Source organism: Neopelma chrysocephalum, unplaced genomic scaffold, assembly GCF_003984885.1.
Source record: "Neopelma chrysocephalum unplaced genomic scaffold, ASM398488v2 Primary Assembly neopelma1_59, whole genome shotgun sequence".
Classification (NCBI taxonomy): Eukaryota; Metazoa; Chordata; class Aves; order Passeriformes; family Pipridae; genus Neopelma; species Neopelma chrysocephalum.
The window spans coordinates 19,168,990-19,191,630 of NW_020897714.1; the positions used below are offsets into that span (position 1 = coordinate 19,168,990).

Below are 22,641 nucleotides of genomic sequence, written 5' to 3' on the forward strand. Positions count from 1 at the left end.
TTATTGAGGGAAGAGGCTGTGTAAAGAGAAACATTATGTTTTACTCTTACATTCCTTTTCTTCTTGCCCTTCCCTCCTCTTTTACTTGCAAATTACTGCCTTTTATTACTACGGTATATGAAGGCAGTGCCACCCTTCCCCTAAATCATCCAGGGTTTCCTTCACAAAGACTGCGTGTGTACTTTGCTCCTTCTGTGAAGGAGTGCAAAGAGGAGATAGTATAACATGGAAAAGGTTTGAAGATTGCTGACCTTTAGCTAATTTAAGCACAGGAACAATTCAGCTGCTCCAGGGTGTAAATTCAAATAATTTTTAACTTGCACTAGAGTGACGTATAGCAGAGAGAGGATGAAAAAATATTTTTGCCTACCTATATGGGGCAGACTCTGGCCAAAATTCGTGCCCAGACCTTGGGCCAGTCTCCACTGAGCAATTATGTGCATCAAAGATTCTCAGATTAACATTGACCTGAGCTGAAACATCACACAGTGCAACACAGCTCTGGGCTGTCAGACTGCTGCTCTCCTAATTCTGGCTCCAAGTCAAACCTTGGCAAATTGGAGACCTCTGCCCTGGTGTGTAAGGAATGCAGTCTGTACTGGCTGCAACTCCAACACAGAATTAGGGTGAGGTCTGTGGCTCTCCGATATGAATGCAGCAGTTGGGTAGCAGCCTACAGCCCCTTATCTCCCCCTCCAAGAAATCTGCCCTGCCTTAATTTTTTTCCCTCTTTTACCAACGGTTCACCCTCCTCTTTTCCTCCTCCCACAGCCCCTCTTGCTCCTTTTTGGGTCCATCTTTTGCTCTCAACACCTTTTGTCCAGCCTCTCCCACGACAATGCTGCTCATGAGTCCAGGATGGTCTGTATTCAGGGCACAATTTCTTCCATCAAAACCAGCCTTCACCTGTGGTTGACACCTCAAGTCTTGCTTACTCCAGGGCCATGGGTTGAGCAGTTAAGTGGTGAATTTAAAGAGGTATATTGTGAATAAGGAAAGATGTTAATGAACACTACTTCCAATACCGAACCCTCTCTTCTGCAACATACAGCACAAAATTTATTGGAAACTCACTAGGGCAGGGATTTTCCCACAGTATGTGGAAGTCCTATTTAGGGAGAAGCCAGTCTGTGGTGAGTTACCCACTGAAATGCTCTGATGAGTTGGTGGTGTGGGCTAAATACAGACCTGATTGCACGTCATCACCAGACATAGTTCTGAGATGCAACTAGCGTGCCCTTGTTAAGGTCCATTAAAATCAAGCAATAGAACAGAGGAGAGGTAAGTTTAAATAATCGGTGGTGTTCAGTCAAAGGTTGGACTCAATGATCTTGGAGGTCTTTTCCAGCCTGAATGTTTTATGATACTACGGCTGTTCCTCCTGCTTTGATGATAACTATATATAAAACACATCACAGAAACAGAGAGAAAAGAGCAAGCAGGAGCTTACATGGGGCTGTATGATTGTGTAACACTGTACAGCCCTGCTAAGTACCCAGTGAAATCACAGGGACCATTGCACGGACAGACTGGGAGCAGGAAAAACTTGACAGCCATTGAATACTGGACTGAACAAGAGCAGAAGAGAACAGAGTAGAGGGTAAACTGAGAGTTTCAGCAGCAAGCAGGCCTGCAGTGCAATCCTGCAGAAAGCTACATACACTGCAGCGCTCCGTACTTCCATTGCAGCCTGACAAGTCAGCTGTGTCCATGGCATATGATGCATCATTGACGTTGTGGAGCTGCTCTTAGGGAATTGTCGTATTGTGGAGCAGCAGTGGGAGCAGGGATCGCCATGTGTTGGTATGGACAGTGTCACCACTCTGGCAGGTTGGGAATACATATCTGGGATTATGTGGCATGAGGAACCAAAGAAGAAATCAGGAAGAATTAGTCAACATGTCCATGTAGGATTGGTGCCACTCTCTTTTCTATAGGAAGCGGAGAGGGGAGGACAAGTAATGCTCTGACGTTTTGCCATTAAGCCAACATGAACAGGCACAGAAAACTCCCTGCACTGGACTTGGATGTGGGAGGAACATAGTTCACTTGCAGACAGCAGAGTCTTGCTCAACAGCTAGCTGAGCCAGGCATATTGGAGCAGGGAGAAAGGCCCTGTGGCATGCAGGCGAGCTAATCTTCCTCCAGCTTCTTGTGCTGCGTGAGGTCTGTGAGCAATATACCTTTAAAGTCTGAGTGTACCTGTGCATCACTCGGCACCTTTGCTGGACGAGTGCTAGGAGAAGGAGAGAGAATGGTCATGTAGCACCTGGTTGCAAGCTGGGACCAGGAGAGATGGGAGGAACATGAAAAATCCCTGTAGGTAACAGCAATTACCATTGCTCATGCAGGGGTTGGGACAGTGGTGCTGTAAAGAAAGGCTGCTTTAGAATCTGGAAAAGTTTGCAAGGGAACAAAAAGTTTACTGGGAAATGAAGTGTGAAATAGTGCAACCTGACTGCTAGGCAGCAGTAGGGAAGAGAGAGGAAGGCAGGTGACAAAGAAGACATGTGAGGAACAAGGGACTGTGGGATTACTTTTGACCAGACCAGACTGTTTTCACAGAGTCCAAAACTCTTTCAGGACAAAAGTATTGCAGATAGTAAAATTTACCAATAAACCAGTAGAGTTTAGATGCTGGCCTGGAATTCTCAAATTTGTATAGAGAGCTGTAAAAACTCGAGTCTCAAGTTAGCCACAGGTCAGTGTGACCTTTCTCCTACATCATGGCCGTTTTTTAGGCTACTTTTTGGCCACCATGAGCCCTATTCCACCAAAGATATGCTATTCCCATTTCCCTGTGGCAAATTTTCCACAGGAAAGTAATGAACATTAATGATTTGCATTATACCAACTTCTCCCCAGCTTTCAGTTCCCATAGGAAACCCACCCACTGAGTCAGGAATATAAAGATCTGCAGAACATTTATAGTCCTGGTGCAAGTCCCCTCAGCTGTTCCATATGTCCAGTAGCATCTGTTATGGCTCAAAATAGGTTTTTGCAGTCTCCAGGCTTTGAAAACATTGTCTTGGTCTTCACAATATTCCCAGTGCTTTGCCTGCATCACAAGAACAGCTCTCAGCTAAAGGAGGGAAAACATCAGAAGACACTCTTGGATAGATTCTTGATACATGATGTAACACGGCATACCCCAGAAAGACAAAGTATCTTGCTGTGGGAAAGAAGTTCTCAATTTCTGCTCTGTGGAGAAATCAAGGCAAAGCTATGCATCTGGTAAAAGATTTGCCAAAAGCTGGGAAACTGAAGAATCACCGAGACTATGTAGCACAAAATTCAGCCTGGAGAAGAGCAGTTGAGTATTGCCAACCTTGGCACACATAGCAGAGAGGGGGAAGGGCCCTGCTAGATGTCATCCAGCCACACAGTCAAAATGTAGAGCAAGGGGAGAAGGAAACTTTTCATTTGGTTTGTGATCTCCAGGTGGATGGCTGGCCTGTGCCACACAGCTCCCTGCAACACAAACGACAGAGAAAAGCAGCTCAGTCTCAAGAGGAAGCAGAGAGATTCCCACTGATCCCAAGGACTGCTGGGTCAGTGGGAAAAAAAGAAACATAGTGCTTAAGCTGCATTGCCAAACATTCCGGAAGGACGAGCAAAAGCCAGCTCCCTCCATCCATTGCAAATGATTAACAAAGTATGAAACAATATGTCCATTTTCTTTAACAACTAAAATTTGCTGGAGAAACAGAGCAGGCACAGCCCTCCAGTTTGTATTTAGGAGCCTGGCCATATATTCACAAAATCAGCCTCACTGCATACTAAAAGGTCACTTGTTTCAGACCCCTGTGCACTCTGTATACTCAGCACTTGCTGTAACACAAGCCCCAAGTCTTTGAACAGCTGGGTTGTTAGGCTGGCTGCAAGCAGGGAAATTGTATGCTTTCAGTCACTGGGTAAAAAGAAGGGTCAGGCCATATGTGTGAGTGGGGAGGACAGAGGAAGGAGTAAACTGGACAGTGAAACTCCTGCTCCCCAGGTGGTGAGCAGAAATAGAGTTCGCGTGCACGCAAGCCAGGAAGAAGCCAGAGCTGCAGCCAACAGAGACCAAAGGAAATGCAAAAATAAACACTCAGCAAAAGGAAAGAATCCAATCCTTGCAATCAATGGCTAGGAGGGTACCCTGCAAATCTCTGACAATAAGCATCCACTGCATCTCCTAGAAAGGACAACCCTGTCATCCGTAGATATGTACAGGTACCTGTTGCTGCAAGCCCAAGAGCACAGAACTTGTCTCATTAATTTCTAAATTACTAGTGAGATGCAGGCTTTTTTGTGGGAGAGTTCTATGGTTTTTTGGTTTGGGTTTGTTGTTTTTTTTTAGAGAAGATCCTAGAAAGAACAAATTCTTGAACGTTATCAGGGATACCTGATGTGCTTTCAGCTTCCAGATATAAAAGACAATGGTCTTGGGGAAAAATAGGTGCCACTGTGGGCTATTCCTCTGTAGGTCTCAGTTCCTCCAAGCCTTTAGGGGAGGGTTACATGGTAAGTCTCATGGAAAGAATGAAAACACCCATGCAATCCATATTCCACCACATGAGGTGACATCCAGTCTTTGAAGAAGAGAGCTGTAACTGACTAATGTTGACTTTCAGGCCAAAAAAGCAAATGGACAAGAACTGAAAAGAGGAAGACAGTGCAAAGACCCAAAAGAGAGGCATGCCACTGTCTTTCCTGGATGAATGACCTTGTTGAGGGTAAGAGGCATAGTTCTACTCACAGAGAGAAGAAAATACCTCATTTGAATCATCAAGACAAAGTGATCCCATAAAAGCAGAGTTCCTGAAAAGGAATCACCCAAACAACACTCACATAAGACCCATTCAGCAGAAAGACCTTGAAACATATGTTTATTTACATTCTTTAAATCCCAGAATCTTTTCTTTTTCTCAAGGGGGATTTGGGACCATGGGGGTACAAGGCTGGCTAAGTACATTTGCTGTTAGAGTCCAAGTAAAAGAAGAAATCCAAATTAAGTCTCTAGCCTAAGTGCCAACCTGAAAGCCATATTTGCTCCTTTTAACAGCCATGTCTTTCCACAAAGTTTCGAACTCAAAATGGCTATAAAGTGCATAGATGGCTTCTAGAACAGCAGCAGAGAGCAGGATTATCAGGCACAGTTATACAAGTATGACCAGCCTATGAATGAACATGGTGGAATGTTCTGAGTCAGGAGCTTGGCTTGACTAAATTACTTCCTCATGCTGGCAGCAGCACTCTCTCCCTTTCATCCGATAGGGTAAAACAGGCACAGAATCACAGCATGGCTGAGGTTGGAAGTGACCTTGGGAGGACATCTGTTTCACCCTACCTGCTCAAGCAGGGTCACCTAGAGCTGGCTGCCCAGAACTGCTCTCATCTTTATTCTCCTAAGCAGCAACAGTAGGGTAAGGAGAAAGTGCCCAAGCACCATGTGCGCATAATTGTTATTCAACACCTTCAGCTCAAGACACTTAACCAGGAATGTTAAACCCCTCTTTTCCAAATCCTGTTTCAAGGCACATTACCTGTACAGTTGGGAGACAAAGCAGCTTATTACACAGTCTTCCCCTTTCCCTCAGAAATAATATTTTCCGGCTGTGCCCGCATGTACCATTCCACCCAGGCCCCATCGTACACTGCAACATCTGGTTTGCCACAGAGGTATGCCCCCAGAACCACGTGGCAGGCAGTGACCCCAGAGCCACACGTGGCTACCACCGGCTTCGAGAGGTCCACCTTCTTCTCCTGGAACAGAGTGCGGATTTGTTCAGGGGTCTTCTCTAAGCCAGACTCTGTGAGGAAATCAGTGAAGGGGATGCTCGTTGACCCAGGGACATGACCAGGCTCAATTCCTGAAGGAAAAACAATACAGATAGGAATTAACCTCTACTGTCTGGGACAAATCTATTGCAAAACCTGCTCTGTTTCACTGGGAGGAATATTTATTGTTTAGTGTATTTTGTTAAAACAAAAACATTTATTTTTGTTAAACTTTTCTTTACTAGATTACTGATTACTCAGGAAGGATGGCTCTAATCCTCAGGTTACCACATGGACACAACCCTGTTCTTTCTCCCACATCTTTCTCTACATCAGAACAACCCACATTGATGAAGCACTTCCACAGGCCGATCTGAGGTGAAGAGCAGCACCAGTACATGGAGAGACCAATTAATATCTTTCAAGGCATATGGAAAGCTATGTTCCTCACTCCAGCCTCTCTCATGGGAAAAAAAATACGTGACTTCCCCACTCCTGAATTTTCAAAGAGCAGCACGTGCTAGTCAAAAGGAGAGGAGGACAGGTGGACACACTGCCTCAAGTCCCATGCCATAAGGGACAACCATATTCATTACCTCTACAGGAGTCAAAGTGATGGGCACCTTAAATTAAGACCCTTTTTAAAATGCCAGTGTCTCAGAAGGCACATTACCATCTCGGGGCTCTGGCTCTACTCCTCGGAACCGTCCTGCAGCACGGGCATCTACTAGTTGGAAGCGACGAGAATCCAAATTATCTAAGACATCCTCATATGTTTTCACCAGGGACTTGTCCAAGGAGGCATGGAACTCGCATGGAGCTACCTGGGTTTTCCCAGAGCTCAGCGCATGCCCCTCTCGCTGCCAGTTCTTCAGGCCACCATCCAGAAGGGAAACAGCTTCATGACCAAAGACCCGGAACATCCACCACACCCGGGGCGCTGAGAAGAGACCTTGGTCGCTGCCATCATACACCACAACATGGGAATCATTCCCCACACCCAGCTTCCCCACATACTCGGCAAAGTCACTAGCCTTGGGCAACATGTGATCGTAAGGTGAGGTTCGGTCACTGCACTGGTCAATGTCGAAGAAAACTGCACCAGGGATGTGGCGCTCTTCAAACTCCCTCTTTGGGTCACGCTTCATCTTCGGCAAATACCAGGATGCATCCACGATTCTCAAGGCCAGCCCAGCTTGCTGGGACTTGATGGCTTCTGAAAGCCATTTTGCAGACACCAGTGCACGGTAGAGGAGTTGTTGCGACATCACTCCTGAGTCCTGGCCGAGATTAGCCAGTTCCTGAAGTCTGCCTGAATCCACCTGTCTGCAAAAGGTAGAAAGTCACAAATTAGAAATCAGCCTTTCAAAAAGCAAATGGACTAAGTTTCATGTTGGGACCTCTGGCTGCACTGAGGTGCTGGCTAAGCTTACAATGAGGGGCTTGAAGTATTCCAGCCCTGAAAATAGTTTCACAGAGCTCAGCCCAAACCCTGCCCCGAGCGGGACAGGCACGGCAATCCTGCCCTGCGCCCAGCCCACCTGGCCCCTCCACCTCCAGGCACCCTAGCCAGCGCTGACAGCAGCCAGAGGGGCGTGGGGCAGCCCCGAGACCGAGTGTCCTGGGGCGAGGCACGGCCCCACGACCAGGAGGGCTCTGCCCCATGGCTGTGCCCGCCCCGGAGCACACCTGCAGGCGGGGCCCCGCCGCCTCCCTCTGCGAGCTCCCCGTCCCGACGGGGCCGCGGTTCCCTCCGCGCCGCCCGTACCTCCGCGCTGGGCCTCAGTGCCCGCCAGCCATGGCCGCCGCCGGAGGGCGGGAGCGGGAGCGCTCCCAGCGGGCCGGTCCCGGCGCTGCCACCGCCTCCGCGCCGCCCCTCGGCCGCGCCTCCCGCCCGCGGCCCTGCCGCCATTTCGTGCGCGTGTGAGGGGTGCGGGGTCCCGGTCGCGGCGCCCCGCCTGTCCCTGGAGATGGCTCGGCAGGGGCTTAGCCGGGCGCTGGTCTCCGCCGCCTGGCTGTCGGAGGCGGTGCGGGCCGGGCGCGTGGGGTCCGGCCTGCGGGTGCTGGACGCCTCCTGGTACCCTCCGAAGGAGCGAAACGCCCGTCAGGAGTTCAAAGAGAGGCACATCCCCGGGGCGTCATTCTTCGACATCGAGGAGTGCCGGGACAAGTCCTCCCCCTACGACTTCATGCTGCCCAGCGAGTCCCACTTCGCCGACTACGTGGGGCAGCTGGGTGTCAGCAATGACACCCACGTGGTGGTGTACGACGGGGACGAGGTGGGCACTTTCTACGCCCCCCGCGCCTGGTGGATGTTCCGGGCCTTTGGGCACAAGGAGGTCTCTGTACTAAACGGTGGCTTCAAGAACTGGGTGAAGGAGGGGCACCCCGTCACGGCAGAGGTCAGCCAGCCCACCCCTGCTGTCTTCAAGGCCAGGCTAAATAGGGCCCTGGTGAAGACTTTTGAGGAGATGGTACAGAACGTGTCGTCCATAAAGTTCCAGGTGGTGGATTCCCGCCCTGAGGGCCGGTTCCGGGGGACCGAGCTGGACCAAGGTAATGGAGGTGGGAGCGGCACCTGCCCCAGAACAGGATGAGTGTCAATACTAGTCTGGGTGTAAACAGCTCCTGGCAGCTGGCAAACAGATTTTCCTAATGCACAGGCGTGCCTCCCCCTGACTTGTTGATTTACCTTAAAGGAACCACAGTTGAGCGTTCAGGTCCCAGTGCCATCACAGAATGCTTTTGTTGCAGTTGGCTATAAAGCTGTAGGAGGAAACAGGAGAAGAGGGCTGCAGTCATTTGGTTCCAAGATCCTCCATCCCACACACTGCAGAAGTTTATCAGACAGAATGCAAACATGAGAGCTGAGAGCTCCCAGGGGGTTGTTCAGGGTCCTATCTACCACCAGCAGACACACAAAAACTATCAGTATTCATACAGGCACCTCTCATCATAATGAATGCACCAGCAAAAGCCAAGGTTTTAGGTAATACAGTAACCCAAGGGACATTCTTCTTATCGCTCTGATTCCCAGCAAATAGATAACTTGCCTGAGCTGATCTTTGTTCTTTGGCTTAAGTAAGAAAAGCCCAAAACCTTTACCAAATGTATGGAGTGTCAGCCTCTCTCTTTTGGATGCCCCAAGTTACAGGAACAAAAATTGATTTTGTTACCTTGGTCAAACACTGGACGCACAATCAGCAGGGGTGGGAGAAATCCTGCACAGTGGGGACAGCTGGTACAGCAACTGCCTGGAATGAAACTCAACTTGGTTGGTAAAGGAGACCCTTGCTGTGTAATTTAAGCCTTGGTATATCCCAGAATAACTTCTCCAAAAGGGTGTAAAGGAAACTTCCCTGACTGACCGTTCAGGAGGCACTCCAGCAGTCACACTCCCACCACCAGAGACTTCACCTGCTGGAACTAAAGCCCCTTTGCAGCAGGCAGCTCCAGTGAACCAACAGGTGCCCTGCTTGACCCCTTACACATACTACACTTACACAGGTTTCCTTACCGGCTCGACTCTGGGTTTCCCTTAGCAAAGTCTCAAAAGTCTAGTTCCATAAAGCGTAGTAACACAGAAACAGCTTGAGCTGGTGCCTCCGAGGAGAGAGCACAAACAAAGGAAACACTGGACTTTTATACCTTCACAGTCTAAGCATGACAAAGTCTTGGCTCTTCCTCCAGTGTCCTCGGTTCCTGCTGTGTCTCTGAGTGTCCGGTCGCCTGGCCGGCGCCGCAGGTCCCCGTGCCCTTTGTTGTGCAAGGGATCAGCGCCGGTTCATGGCCTCTTGCCTCGGGCTTCTACCACCCGGAGCTCAACTTGCAGCTGACACTGCAGCTGCACATCAAACTACCTGCACTGAATGCATTCCTCAGTAAGGGAATCACAGAAACGGTTTAAAAAAGAAATGCAGAGGTTTTAGAAGAAAGCACAGAAAAGCTCAGCAGCAGCTGTTGACTCTGAGCAGAGCCCAGTGCTGCTGGAGCCAGGGTGTTGTGGGCTTCTGCAATTCCCGGGCAGTGCTGCACTGCTGCCCTTCAGGTTGTTGGCATTCTGTTCTGGCTGTTTACTTAATGTGTGCTGCTGTACAGCCAGTCAGTGTGACACTATGTCCTGAAATAAATTCCTGCATCCACACCTCAGGAGTGTTTGGCTGTAAATGACTCTGCACATGGTTTGCCCAAATGTCTCCAGTGAGACAAGTGTCTGTGCAAGACAGTGTGGAAGGTGAGAAAGGTAATGGGTGAAAGGGGGAGTTAGGCTTATTGTACTCCTCGCCTCCCGCAGCCCATCAAAGTGAAGGTTGCATTTTAACCCCAAGATGTGAGTAAAATGCTCCTTGCTGGGAGCTGGTGGATTTTGTGTTCCCTTTCCCAAAATGGGGGTTGTCACCAGGTGACAAATACCACGCCCCAAGAGCATCTCCAAAACAGATTTTTCCTTTGAAATGAGTCAGCATGAAACAATTTATTTGAGGTGGTCCAGTTTTGCTTCCCACAGCAGATCCAGCAGGATAAGCTCTCCAGCTGCAGCTGCTGGTTCCACAGGAGCTTGACAGCCTTCTGGACCAGGCTGTCCAGTATCTGAGCATCAGCCAGCGCTGGGTAAAAGACAGCGCTTACACCTAAAAGAGCAATTTGAAATCAATGCTGATTAATTGCAGGGGTCATCAAATCAGGGAGGGTGCAATTTAGAGAAGAAAAATGGTCATCAGGTTAAGGAACTTGCTGCCTTCTCAGGTGATTTCAGTTTAATTATTGCCTCAGCTCTTGACTTCCTAATTAAGTCAATTAATCTCTCTAGCTCCATGAACTCCATCTCTAGAAGAGGCTAATTGCAGCTGATTCTTTTACCTCTTTGGTTTTTCAGTTCTTTGTGGTAAGAATTAATTGTTCCCATTTTATTTTTATGCAGCAGCTACCTTGCTGGGATTAAGACCTCTGTAGCGGTAAAGATAAGCCATAATACATGGCTAATTTTTAGTTGCTGGGAGAAGCTTACCTCAGTTGCCCAAGTGGAGAAAAAATGGGTGTTTCTGTAAGCCAGGTCTCATAGGTCTTAAATGCAGGTGCTGCTTTGGTTGTTCGTGCGTGGTGTGGAGCATAAGCCCGTCAGATGTGCAGTCCTGACCTACGCACCGAGTAGTTAATGGTGTCCCTGCACAGTGCTGTGTTTCTGGAAGAACTAACGATCCAGAGGCAGATGATAAAAGTAATTACATGGTGGTTACCAGTGCTGGCCCTCTCTGAGTGCTGGGCACTGAAAACTGATGAACAAGAATTACAGCTAAACAAATGCATACAGAAAAGTTGTGAATTTCTGCATTCCTTTGCAGACATCTGAGAAAAGAGGGGAAAGTTGCCAGGCAAGAAGTCCATCCTCTAAAAAAGAAAGCAAACCCAAAACAATTTAATGAGCTTCTATGTGCTTTTCTTCTCATTCTCAGCCCTGGGGTTGTCCTTATCTCCCTTCTGCATACAGAACTCTTCAGATTTTGCCCATTTTCCCAGCTCTCAGTCCTGCCTCCCCCAAACATAAAGTTTTTGCTCAGCTTGAAAGTTCAGTGGGAGTGAGAATGAAATGTAGCTTTTTTTCCCCTCTCTTCTCCAAGAGGAGTCTGCAGGTGGGAGTGGGCTGGCTCTACCTTTGCCATGTAGTAATACCTGAGGCACAACAATGGAGAGTGAGAGACTTTATCAAAGTCTTTTTCAACCCACAGGAACCTACTAGGACTCTCAGGGAGCAGGCCAGGACCAAGCCTAAAGTGTTCCTTACAAGGTGTTCATTGTAGATTAGATACGATCAGTAATTGTCCCTTCCAGGAAATACCATTTGATGGAAGAGAGAGATAAACAAGTGAAGAGGTCAATAACTAACCCCAGGTTTGGGGGTGAAAACTGGAATATTAATTGAACACATGCTTCGCAATATAAGGGCCTTGGGGGCAGGGCATGTTAATGAGGAGGACGGGTTATGCTAACTAGGGGATGGATTATGCCAACTAGAAGGTTACACAATTTTCTGCTACAGTTACACAGTTGGTTAATGTTTTCCCTTAGCTAGGACCACATGGGGGGAAAAGAACAAAGGGGTTTCTACATGGTCTGATAACATCATCACAAAGTCTTTCCATATCTTGCTGAAGGAGGCATGACAATCAACATAGTTAAATATCAATAGGCCTTGTGAGGAAGTTCCTCAGTGTAAGGAGTTTCTCCCAGCTCCTGCAGTCCATGGCCTGCTACATAATCCTTTTCTGCTGATATCCGAGTTTCAGATTGCTACAAACAAGGAGGCAAGAGAGGAAGCATTTGGAAAAGAACAGCTATCTGCAGCCAGCACACTCCAAAACCACAGGGAGTTAAATATGGACAGAGCATATCTTTTACCTCTTTGACATTAAAAAATTCCATCTGGAGCTTTCATCGCAAAGGGAAGGCTAGAGAGGAGGGGCTGCAGTCTTAGCTAGATAAATAGCCAACAATAAAAAATATATGTAAGCAGAGAGTCTAACAGATGTGGAAAGGGGATTAAGTAGTGAAGAAGATAACATATTACAGGTTACAAATTGTGAGGAAGGATTGCCAGGCACCAAGCTGAGTGAGACTTGGCAGAAGAAATTAAAACAAATACAAAAACTTCTGGAACAAAGTGAATAAAAAGAGAACATGGAGAGAAAGAAAAAATAAGGTTGCTATGCAGTTAGCAGGGGTTCCAGGTAAAAGATTATTTGTGTATAGTCTCAGAATTATACTGAGTCTTGAGTCTGTGCTACCGTGTTTTCTTCTATCCTAAAGATAAGTCTTCAGAGGGATAGCAGAAATAAGGGGAAAGAAGTTTAAATTATTATTTATAAAGAGAGAATGTAGCCAGAAGATATCCCCATGCTCAAATCTATGATCTCTATCCCAAATATGTGTCAAAAATTAGTTGTGTGACATTGCAACTCCATGAGGCAAGAATTTGATGCATTTAATCAGAGAACGGTTCTGTAGGGCAGAAACACTAGCAAAGTTCATATTTTGGTTAGGAGGTACAGCACAATCTAGGCAGCTGTTGGGCTATTACCCTAACATGGATAGACTAGAAGGTTTTCAAAAAACACTTCAAGAAAAATTATTTTAAATGCAGGCAAATTTGAGTAAAATACCTCGGTAAACACTCCCTGCAGCCAAGGACTTTGTTTCCTTGCCAGCAGAATTCATTGGCTAGATAAGAAAAATGGAAGTTATGTCTGATCTTTTCTTTCAGCCATTGGAAGCACCTACAAGGTAGAGTTGTTCCATTTGGACTTCATTAATACTTTGGACATGACATTAGAGGGGCAGTTATTAGTTCAATATAAGGAGATTGGCCAATAGCACAAGTACTGTTAGATTTTTTTCAAAAAATTACTGAAAAGGAGATAAGGGAGATAAGCTTATGCTGAAAGGAGATCTGTGGGGCTAGAAGTTTCCAGCATGGTCCCATTATTATGCTTCTGTGTTTTATTTCATGTCTGAATCATCAAGGCACTGAAAATAGAGGGTTGCTATTGAAATGTGCTGCTGGCATAGCCTTGGGAAGGTCTTAATGGTCATATGGGGAGTATTATGAAGTGGCACCTGCAGATATAGAAGTGACAGGAAGTATAACACTACACAGAGTTGGGTGCTTAGTAGCCCAAAACACTTAATTGCTTATGTTTGTCTTACAAGCTGAAGACCCACATTTGGAAGCAATAGAAGAAGATAAGACTTGAATTAATTAGTTGGGTGCAAGAAGCTCAGATGCAATTTAACCTCGGTAATAGCAATCATTAACCTCCTGTCTACCAACTATGGTGCTAGGAAATGCCACTTCCTTATCCAGAAGCCTAGTGGACACCTGGAACTGTTCCTAGGGTGGCCAAGGCAGAGAAAAGCATATCTAACAGGCTCTCACTGGGTTTGGGCCGAGGACATGAGGTTGTTGAGAGTGCTGAGGGCTTGCCATCAGTCTATTGGAGCAATAGCAGAAGGGGGAAAAGACTATTTCAGCTGTAGGGCGGCTCAAGGATAAATGATGTATGGACTGACCATGATGAAGTTAATATTGGAAATCGATATTCCTCCTCACAGGAGCAAAGGAGGTCCCTCAGTGGGAAGTTTCATGACAAGAATCCAAACTGTTTCCGAGATAGATGCTTTTTTTGAGAGGGAGCCTATAAAGTGATCACTGTAGTAGCTGAGACCCAGGCTCTCTAGTCCTAGGGTTCCTTTCTGGAGTTTCTAAGGGTGACTGCAGGAATCTGGCATGGAGTATGCTCTGTCTTATATGAGGCAGGAGCAGATGTATCCTCTCCCCTCTTCAGATCCCAGCTGCATCCAGCCTTGCCTTCCAGACATATGTTTCTCTGCTCTTGACCTAGCAGAGAGAGATGATGAAACTTTCTCAACCACTCAAAAGCACTTCTTAGGCAGTCCAGGGGATTGTGGTTGTGCAGTTTCAGCTCTGTCTTTCAGCTGAACACCCACATAGGTGAGTAAATACAGTTTCTACAGAATTCCCCATCTTTTACCTGCAGAGTGCAAGCACTGGTCTCTGACTCCAACAGAGTTTTGAATCTCTGGAGCAAGGAAGTCTCCCTATAGATCAAAATCAAAACTGCTCTAAAATGTGAGTGTTCTTTTCAGATCTGCTCAGCTCCTACCCGAAGAGTTCTTTAAGGGTGATGAGTTGTCACAGTCTCCAATAAGAGAGGGGTACAAACCTATTTTAAGGTGTGTGAACAGGTTAGACAAGTGATAGTTCCTGGGACACCTAGGAACTGAATCGATGGCCCAGCAAGCTTCTTTGAGTAAGAGTTCCCTTTGAGCAAGAGTTCCCTTCTAGTTCAGCCTCCAGGACTTCCTGATCTCAGTTCACTTCCCAGTGCCCTAGGATAGTGTGAGAGCGTTGTTCTGTGGTTCACAGACTTGTCTGTATTGGGGCGATCACTGGTACTGCAGCACAGCCTTGAAGAAATCCCTTGCTGAATGACGAGGTCAGGAGCATTCACTCTGTGGGAGACTGGTAGCCTAACCCAGACCTTCTCTAGTAAGAAGCTTTGCAGTCTGAGAACTACATACGACATTTTCTCAGACTCAGGTTTTATTTCCTCTCTGTCATACAGCCACTATACTGATAAGTGAGTTTTGCAGTTCTCTGTACTGAAGTGATGAACTGTTGTTTTCTGAAACTGGAAAAATGTGGTGAAAGCATCGGTCCAAAACACTGTCTCTAATTTTTTTTTTTCTGTTTTAGATGTTAGTCTCTGCAGAAGTCAGCAGTTTTTCTCCTGACTTCTCTCAGTAATGCTAAACAATTCTGCAGGATGCATGAGGTGACTACTAGACAACTGTGCCATATTTCTAAAGCACTCAGGGTGGATGAATCAAGAGACAAAGAGGAGCCCTCTGGAACAGGGAGAGAACTTGTGAAGCTGACTCAGGACGTCTTTGGTTGTCTTTAGACTCTGTCTTTGTCCAGCAGAGCAAAATTCCCCTCCTCGATACCCTGCCAAAGCCCTGTTTTCTCTATATGATATATCTCGTCGTGTCATGACATCAGTCTGCGTGAATGATGAAACTGCAGTGTCATTATGATGTGTGATGTCAATCTCTGACTAGGTATAGTTTAGAATCATTTGTGACAGGTTTCCTGCCCCAATCTCTTCTCCTGACATCAGTTACCCTGGTGACTTGGGCAACTGGAAAGCTGTCAGTGAAACAGATTACTATGTAAGTGACTTTCTCAGGGTTGTTTCATTAGAAGTTCAAACCTAGCAAGGAATCGTTCCCCAAAATGCATTTTCCACGTAATATGTAGTGTTTCTGGCTCCAGCAAGGCTTGATCCAAAGCCTCTCAAAATCAGTGGAAAAGCTTCTATTGATTAAGCCTGTAGCGACAGAGTTTGAATTTGAAGGGCATGATGACAGCCTTATCCATCATATTTTTATATCTGCTTCTCTCTAAAAACTTCATTTTGAAATGCAACTTTCAACTTGCCTGAAGTGGTCAGCTATACCAGCAGAAAAACAGAATCCATGCTGATTTCATCCATAGAGTGGATAAAAAGTGATACAAAATCTGACTTCTCACTTCTCTGACCCCATTGTCCCAGGATAGCTGCCTCAGCAATAATGTAACTGACTTTAAAGTTGCTTTATGATTTACTGTGATTTCTGTTATTTATTTTTTTAAAGTATGATTTTAAGGTACACAAGAATAAACTGTGAACATATAGCTGCTTTCACAAATTCCACATAGGGACCATGCTTCCTGCTTCTGAAAACTGTTTCTATGCATTGCTAGCATACTTGGGGAAGCTCAAAAATGCACTGCTGCATTCCTCTTTACATAGATGCCTATAATGCCTTTGTTAGGGCTTTTTCTGTGTTGGTTCTTTGGTTGCTGTCATGTCTAGGGCTCTGTCAGATTTCTACTTCTCGCTGCTTTCAGTGGGGAAAGAGTTTGCTAAATATTCTGGAAGCTTTGACTTCGGCAAAGTTGAATAATCTTTGTCCTCCTCCTTTTAGCCCTGTACTTCTTTGCATCTTCATCATCAAGTGAAACAAACAAGTCTGTTGGAGAGAGTGAAAGTATCTGCAGTGATGCCTCTTTAATATCTCTTTCTTGAACATCTTTCACCACCTACATTAATGTGTCCTTGCTCACATTTCCTTTTCCTGTTCACTCTTGCAGGGCTGGAATCTGGCCACATCCCTGGTGCTGTGAACATACCCTTCAACTCATTCCTATCCGAAACTGGACATGAGAAGAGTATTGAGGAGATCCAAGAAATATTCCGTGCAAAGAAAGTGGATCTCTCAAAGCCACTGACGGCCACATGCCGCAAAGGTGTCACGGCATGTCAGATTGCCTTGGCAGCCTTCCTGTGTGGCAAGCAGGATGTGGCTGTTTATGATGGTTCCTGGTCAGAGTGGTTCCACCGTGCCCCACCACACTACAAGGTCTCTGAGGTGAAGCGCAACAAGGCCTAGAGGGAGAGCTTTGTCTTGGACAGTGAGATCTAGCAGCTTTTTCCAGCCCAGAGTAAAGCGAAAGGGAGGAGATAGAAGTAAGGAAAAAATATGCTGATTTGTATTTTGCAAATTTTGTTAAGAATGGTCAGTAGATTTCTATTAATCTTCTGGTTTTTCTCAATTAATAAAATCTAAGATGATGCATCTGTGAATATTTTGAACTCTTCTCTGTTACCTGTAACATGCTTGTGCTGAGTGGGAAAAGCAGCTTTGCAACATGAAGGAGAGTTACACACTTCTGTGGAGACTTGCAGAAATTCCAGTAGCCTGATGAGAGCTCGGGTCAGGAGGAGGATGAATGAAAAGTTAGGGGCTAAAATATTGGACTGGATGCGGGACACGGGAGGGTCAAGCAGTGGTTCTGTCATTAATGTAAGACTTTTTACCAGGCCAATCTCTTCCCATTTGTAATGTGGAAAATGGGGGTGCCTTCCATGTGCCAACCAGATCCAACCCATCAGGAGATGTGTTACCTTGCTGGCGTTCAGGTAAGGCACATCACAGAGGAAATTCCCAGCCCACTGATTATTACCCTCTACTGGTTTTCCAGATAGGCAGCAATGAGGTCCCAACAAGAAGGCTGCAAACAATCAAGAGGGACCTCAGGGTCTTGGGTCAACGGATCAAGGGATCTGGAGCACAAGTTGTGTTCTCTTCTATCCTGCCAGTTGCCAGGAATGATGGGGCAAGAAACAGGGAGATCATGTAGATGAATACCTGACTTTGAGACTGGTGTTACCAGCAGAGTTTTGGGTTTTTTTGATTGTGGGTCAGTTTATACAACATGGAGCCTGCTGGCAACAAATGGGGTCCTCCTGTCTCAAAGGGGGAAAAGGATCTCAGGAGTTAGAAGGGCTTATTGAGAGAGCTTTAAGCTAGATTGGAAGGGGGAAAGGGACAAAACCAGGCTTGCCAGTGATAAGCAATGGGGTGGCATGCCAAAACTTGAGGATGTGAGTGCTAGTAAGATCCCTCAATCTGCTCCATGAGGTGTCAGCTACAATGAACCACACTCAAAATGATTCTACCAATGCACACAGCATGAGGAACAAACGAGTGGCTTGAAGCTTTGGCCCAGTCCCAGAGATACGACATCATTGGCATAAATGAAACTTAAAGGATGAGTCCTGTGACTGAACTGCCATGTTGGATGTTTACAGGCTCTTCAGGAGGGATAGGCAGGGCAGGTGAGGTTGAATATGAGTCAGCAGTGCCCTGGCAGCCAGGAGGGCCAACCGTGTCCTGAAGGGCATCAGGCAAAGCATCGCCAGCCGGTCGAGGGAGGGGGTTGTTCCGCTCTGCTCTGCACTGGGGCAGCCTCACCTTGAATATTGTGTGCAGTTTTGGACACCACAACAACGTTAGGGAGCATCCAAAGGAGGGCAACGAAGATGGTGAAGGGTCTAGAGGGGAAGCCATATGAGAAGTGGCTGAAGATCACTTGGCTTGTTCAGCCTGGAGTCTACAACTTTCTCTTGAGGGGAAGCGGAAGGGCAGGCACTAACCTCTTCTCTCTGGTGACCAGTGACAGGACCTGAGGGAATGGCATGAAGCCATGTCAGGGGAGGTTTAGGTTAGATATTAGGAAAAGATTCTTTGCCCAGAGGGTGATCCATCACTGGAACAGGCTCCCCAGGGAACTAGTTATGGTGCCAAGTCTGACAGAGTTCAAGAAGCATTTGGGCAACATTTTCAAGTACACAGTATGATTACGGGGGCTGCCCTGTACAGAGCCAGGAGTTGGACTTCAACAATCCTATTGAGTCCCTTCCAACTCAGGTTATTCTACAATTCTATGATTCTCCTTCCTCTCTGATGAGGGTCAGGAGCTCATGTGAAGCATTTGGAGATGCTAGAAGATCCAGTTCTACTGACATACAGTCTTGTTGATTATCGTGACCGTGTTAGGAAAGTCTCCAAGAAATCCTGTGTGTGATGTGAACTTCTGGGTACAGATATTTCATGAGACATGGACCTTTTACTCTGCTCCTTGTTTGTTTTTCCAATCTGCCAGGATAACCCTTTACGCCATGTGGATTCTGTTTCCCATGGAGATGGAGCTCATAGAAGGAGGGAATACTGTTCCCCAGCAACCATCTCCACTCTTCAGCTTCCATTCCACCTCTACACCTGAACTTCAGCAGGACCTACCTGCTTGTACAAATCACTGTGACATCACCAGGGATCATGGACCAGGTGAGATAGGTAGTTATGGAAGAGGCTTTTCCTCTTGGTAAATCATGGATCATTCCTTTAAAAAAAAAAATCCAGTCTTATTTTGATATTCGTGGGGCTCCTCAGGTCTGAAAAGTCAATGAAACATCCTCATATTTTGGAGACCCAGTCAAATGTGGAAGGTGTATGAAACCACTCTTGGCCACACCTGGTGGCTGGTGAGAATGGCCAGTTCCTACACCTATCTGAGGAGGTTAGTTTTCTGCCTCAAAAGACAGCTCCCTCTTCCTCCAAGGCTGCATGTCAAGAAAGTCAGTGTTGGGCTATGCTAAATCTTTTGTTCAGAAAGAAAGATCAAGTTTAACCATTTTTAGCTCTTTGATCAAGATATGTTTTTCTGATTGATTGTCTATTGCCCATCACAGGATTGGCTTAGCAAAGGAATAAGACATACTTCTTGTGACTTCTGTTATTGAGGAGGATGGTAAAATGGCCTTAAAGTCCTTCTTGGCATCAAGATGTAGGAATCTCTGAGCGGTGCTTTGACTTTGGACCCTCAGGGTCAGAAGTAAAACAAGAAGCATGACAATAACATCATATACAGTTACAAACTAGAAAGTAGGAACAGTTTCAGGCTTCAGTGTCATTTTGTCCAGGAGTAACCGGTGAAAGGAAAGTTATTGATGAATGGGATTTGGGAAATAGGCACATTGCCTCACTACCCAGAAATTATGCTTTGTTGGAAGAAATGGGAGAAGAGGAGGAATTTCTACATCAGCAGACTGTAAAGTTCTTTCCACTGAATATAGTAATAATAACAAACAGACCTGGTTTTGTTTTACGTAGGAGGTGGGAGTTAACACAGCAGTTTATTTAGCAGCACAGATTCCTGCACTTTGATCATGTGTAACCGTATGGTTCTTCTTTAAAAAGAATCAACAGTGACAGAGAAAAGAAGCAGATTGTGCCCTGTGAGTTAGGACTGGCTTCTTCTCTTCATCTCTTGTGGCCCTGTTCTTTTTGTGGAAGAGGATCTGTCCCTTAATACCTTTGCAGAGCATGCACCACTGACTCCTGGAGTCTGACTGATACAGTAACTTCAGCTTCAGGATCCCAATATTGTATAAGACATGCTACTGAAAAGAACTGGCACAGTGTAAAACCCAAGCTGGTGGTGGTTCAAGGCAGCCCTGGTGAAGCACTAGGCTTCCTACCCCACTGGCTGGTGTCTTCATTCCAATGACTGCCTCAAGAGCAGAAGGTAAGCCTGTATATCATGTCCTGAGCTAATTTGACAAATCCAAACATACATCCCTACCTGATCCAGATCCCATTTGAACTGCTGCTAGTGCCAGCAGACTCACAATTATCATATTTATCACCATAGGCCATAGTTTCAGTTTTAACAGCACTGAGGGAGACTCAAGGACAGACCCAAGTCTCAGGGATTAATCATAGCTCAGAGAGCTATGCAGGGGTGGAAATGCCAGGAGTTTGCACTTTGGAAATGTGGAATGACAGTGGTTCTCTGTTGTTTGTGTTTTCAGCAACGTCAAGCTCAGTGCAATGCAGATTTAGACACAGAACAGAAAAGACTCACTGACTGTACTGAAGTGACAAAAAAGTCCTTGGACTGGACATCTCTTTCAGATTATGAGCAGCTGGGTTACAACCTGAGATCAAATCTCTTCCAAGGTGAGGGGACACACATGCCTATCCCTGACCTTCAAAGCTGATTCCATCTATGCTTTGCCAGGGCTCAGGGCAGCCACATTGCTATGTGCAGACATCTGACTATAGGTGATACTCACTTTCTCTGCTTATTCCTTCTATCCACAGTCACTGCTTTTCCAGATTGTGGTACTTGAGGAAACAGAATCTAGATCCTCCCATTCTATTCTATGTATCCTATCCCTTTCTTTGCATTCAGTCTTTTTTTTCCAAGGTGTGAAAAGCAAACATGAGTCATGACTCTTGTCCTCCATGTTCAGAGCTGTCCAAATGGACACCATTTGCAATTCAACGTCCACTGTCATCTCCAGTTGCTAGTTATCTCCAGTTCCAGTATTGACTTTATTTCTCTTCAAGACCTTTAAAGATGTGGGGCTCTGAAATATCTTGCCCAAACCTCTGTTTCCAAGGTTCCCCAGGATCCTTCCATCAAAACAAATATTAGAAACTGAGCATTCATCCCGTTTTGTTACCATCATATCCAAGAAACTCTGAAATAATTGTCTGTGATTCTAGTTTCTCATGTAGCAGCATAAGACACATTCCTTTTCCTTGTACAGTATGTTCCATGTCAAGACCTTGCTGGGTATTGAAGACTGCATTGTCCTCGGTTTGTGTAGTCACACAGAAAGGAAGGACATCTTTCCTCAGGGAGCTGAAAATCATTATTGTCAAGAAAAAGGTGTGATAAAAAGGAAGATGAAGTGGAAAGGATGAGAGAGTAAAATAAAGCCCCCTCATGGCTAAAAGTCAAGAGGGGATGAATGGAGAAGTCACAGTTGGGAATTATCTGTCAAGTATTGTGGCAGAAAAGGAGATCAAGAAGGGCTGGAGTGTTAAGATGGTAGTTTTTTTGTGGAGTTGTGCTGCTGAGTAGGAAGCTACTCACGTGAATGAGGAGATTCAACATGAGGTAAGTGGGCACTCGACTAAAGAAAGGGCACTGGGATACGAATAAAGATGATACCTTACAGCAACCTCTGTGTGTATCTCATACTTGAGGATGAAAAGCAGATAAATTGGCAAACACAAGCTCCCTCCTGAGTGATGATGAAGCTATTGTTCAGCACTAGTCACAGACCTGATCAAAGGTACTGCAGTAAACTCGTGCCTTTTCTTCAGCCCTTGAAACTGCTGGTGTTGCTCCCCCGATCAATTCCAGGACTGCAGTAGGGTGATTTCTGCATACAATTCCTTATTTGCTGTTCCTTGCAGGTGGCCCACTGAAGAGCCGAAGCTTGATGAGAGATTCCTACACCCCTGATATAATTCAGAAGGCAATCAGAGATCCCAAAAATTGGCATGGAAGGAGGATTTATGAGCTAGGTATGACTTCTGCAGGAAAAGTACATTGCTGAATTCCTTAGATGGGTGCTGCTTCTGCCAAGGACAATGAATGGGTTTGGGCAAAGTCATAAGAGGACTAAAAATTGGCATTTTAAGAAGAGAGGAGCTCTACAGCTAGAATAATCTTTGGGGTATAATAGCAGTAGGAAGGAGGCTGTATCTGAACTATGATTTGCCTTCTTTACAGGGAAATGGTATGAGAAATATTTCCTAGATCTTAACGTGCAGAAAGCAATGAAGGACAAATACGGGGATAAAAAAGGCAAGCCTTAGAAGATGAGGGTTGAAGACTGGAGTGCATTCAGCAAGGGATCTTTCTCCTCAGCCATCTAATAAACCTCCATGTAAAACCTGAACCCATTGCTTGCTAACTGTCAACAGCAGGTTTGTTGCTGGTTCTCTCTTGCCCTCTATTAGAGTGTCTCCGGGGAGAGCAATGCAAGATAACTCTGAATATAAATGCAAAAAAACCCAAAACACTTTGTTGGTCACTAGTACAGCAGGAATGATTGGTGTGTGAGGCACATACCTTTGCAGAGGGATGTGGTGGTGAGAGAAGCCCATACAGAAATT

General features: G+C 46.0%; 2 protein-coding genes across 8 annotated transcripts; one reads left to right on the top strand and one right to left on the bottom strand.

The window, feature by feature from the left end:
• Positions 1-1,034: 1,034 nt before the first annotated feature.
• Positions 1,035-9,759, bottom strand: MPST (mercaptopyruvate sulfurtransferase). 6 transcript variants are annotated; one of them, XM_027680305.1, is made up of 6 exons: positions 9,281-9,405; positions 8,940-9,017; positions 8,456-8,529; positions 6,437-7,089; positions 5,529-5,855; positions 1,035-3,082 (listed from the first exon to the last, which is right to left on the bottom strand). In XM_027680305.1, exons 3-5 carry the CDS (start codon positions 8,494-8,496, stop codon positions 5,557-5,559), a joined length of 993 nt encoding a protein of 330 aa, XP_027536106.1. In that variant the 5' UTR covers positions 8,497-8,529; positions 8,940-9,017; positions 9,281-9,405; the 3' UTR covers positions 1,035-3,082; positions 5,529-5,556. The 6 variants fall into 6 exon arrangements, with proteins under 6 accessions (XP_027536106.1, XP_027536105.1, XP_027536103.1 ...); XM_027680304.1 differs by lacking the exon at positions 1,035-3,082 and adding an exon at positions 3,092-3,471; XM_027680302.1 differs by lacking the exons at positions 1,035-3,082; positions 9,281-9,405 and adding an exon at positions 9,412-9,759 and having other exon boundaries at positions 4,835-5,855.
• On the top strand, positions 7,682-22,424 carry LOC113966072 (thiosulfate sulfurtransferase). 2 transcript variants are annotated; one of them, XM_027680314.1, is made up of 7 exons: positions 7,682-8,319; positions 16,475-17,303; positions 18,830-19,011; positions 19,924-20,251; positions 20,538-20,685; positions 21,937-22,047; positions 22,256-22,424. In XM_027680314.1, exons 1-2 carry the CDS (start codon positions 7,734-7,736, stop codon positions 16,771-16,773), a joined length of 885 nt encoding a protein of 294 aa, XP_027536115.1. In that variant the 5' UTR covers positions 7,682-7,733; the 3' UTR covers positions 16,774-17,303; positions 18,830-19,011; positions 19,924-20,251; positions 20,538-20,685; positions 21,937-22,047; positions 22,256-22,424. The 2 variants fall into 2 exon arrangements, with proteins under 2 accessions (XP_027536115.1, XP_027536113.1); XM_027680312.1 differs by lacking the exon at positions 19,924-20,251.
• Positions 22,425-22,641: the final 217 nt, after the last annotated feature.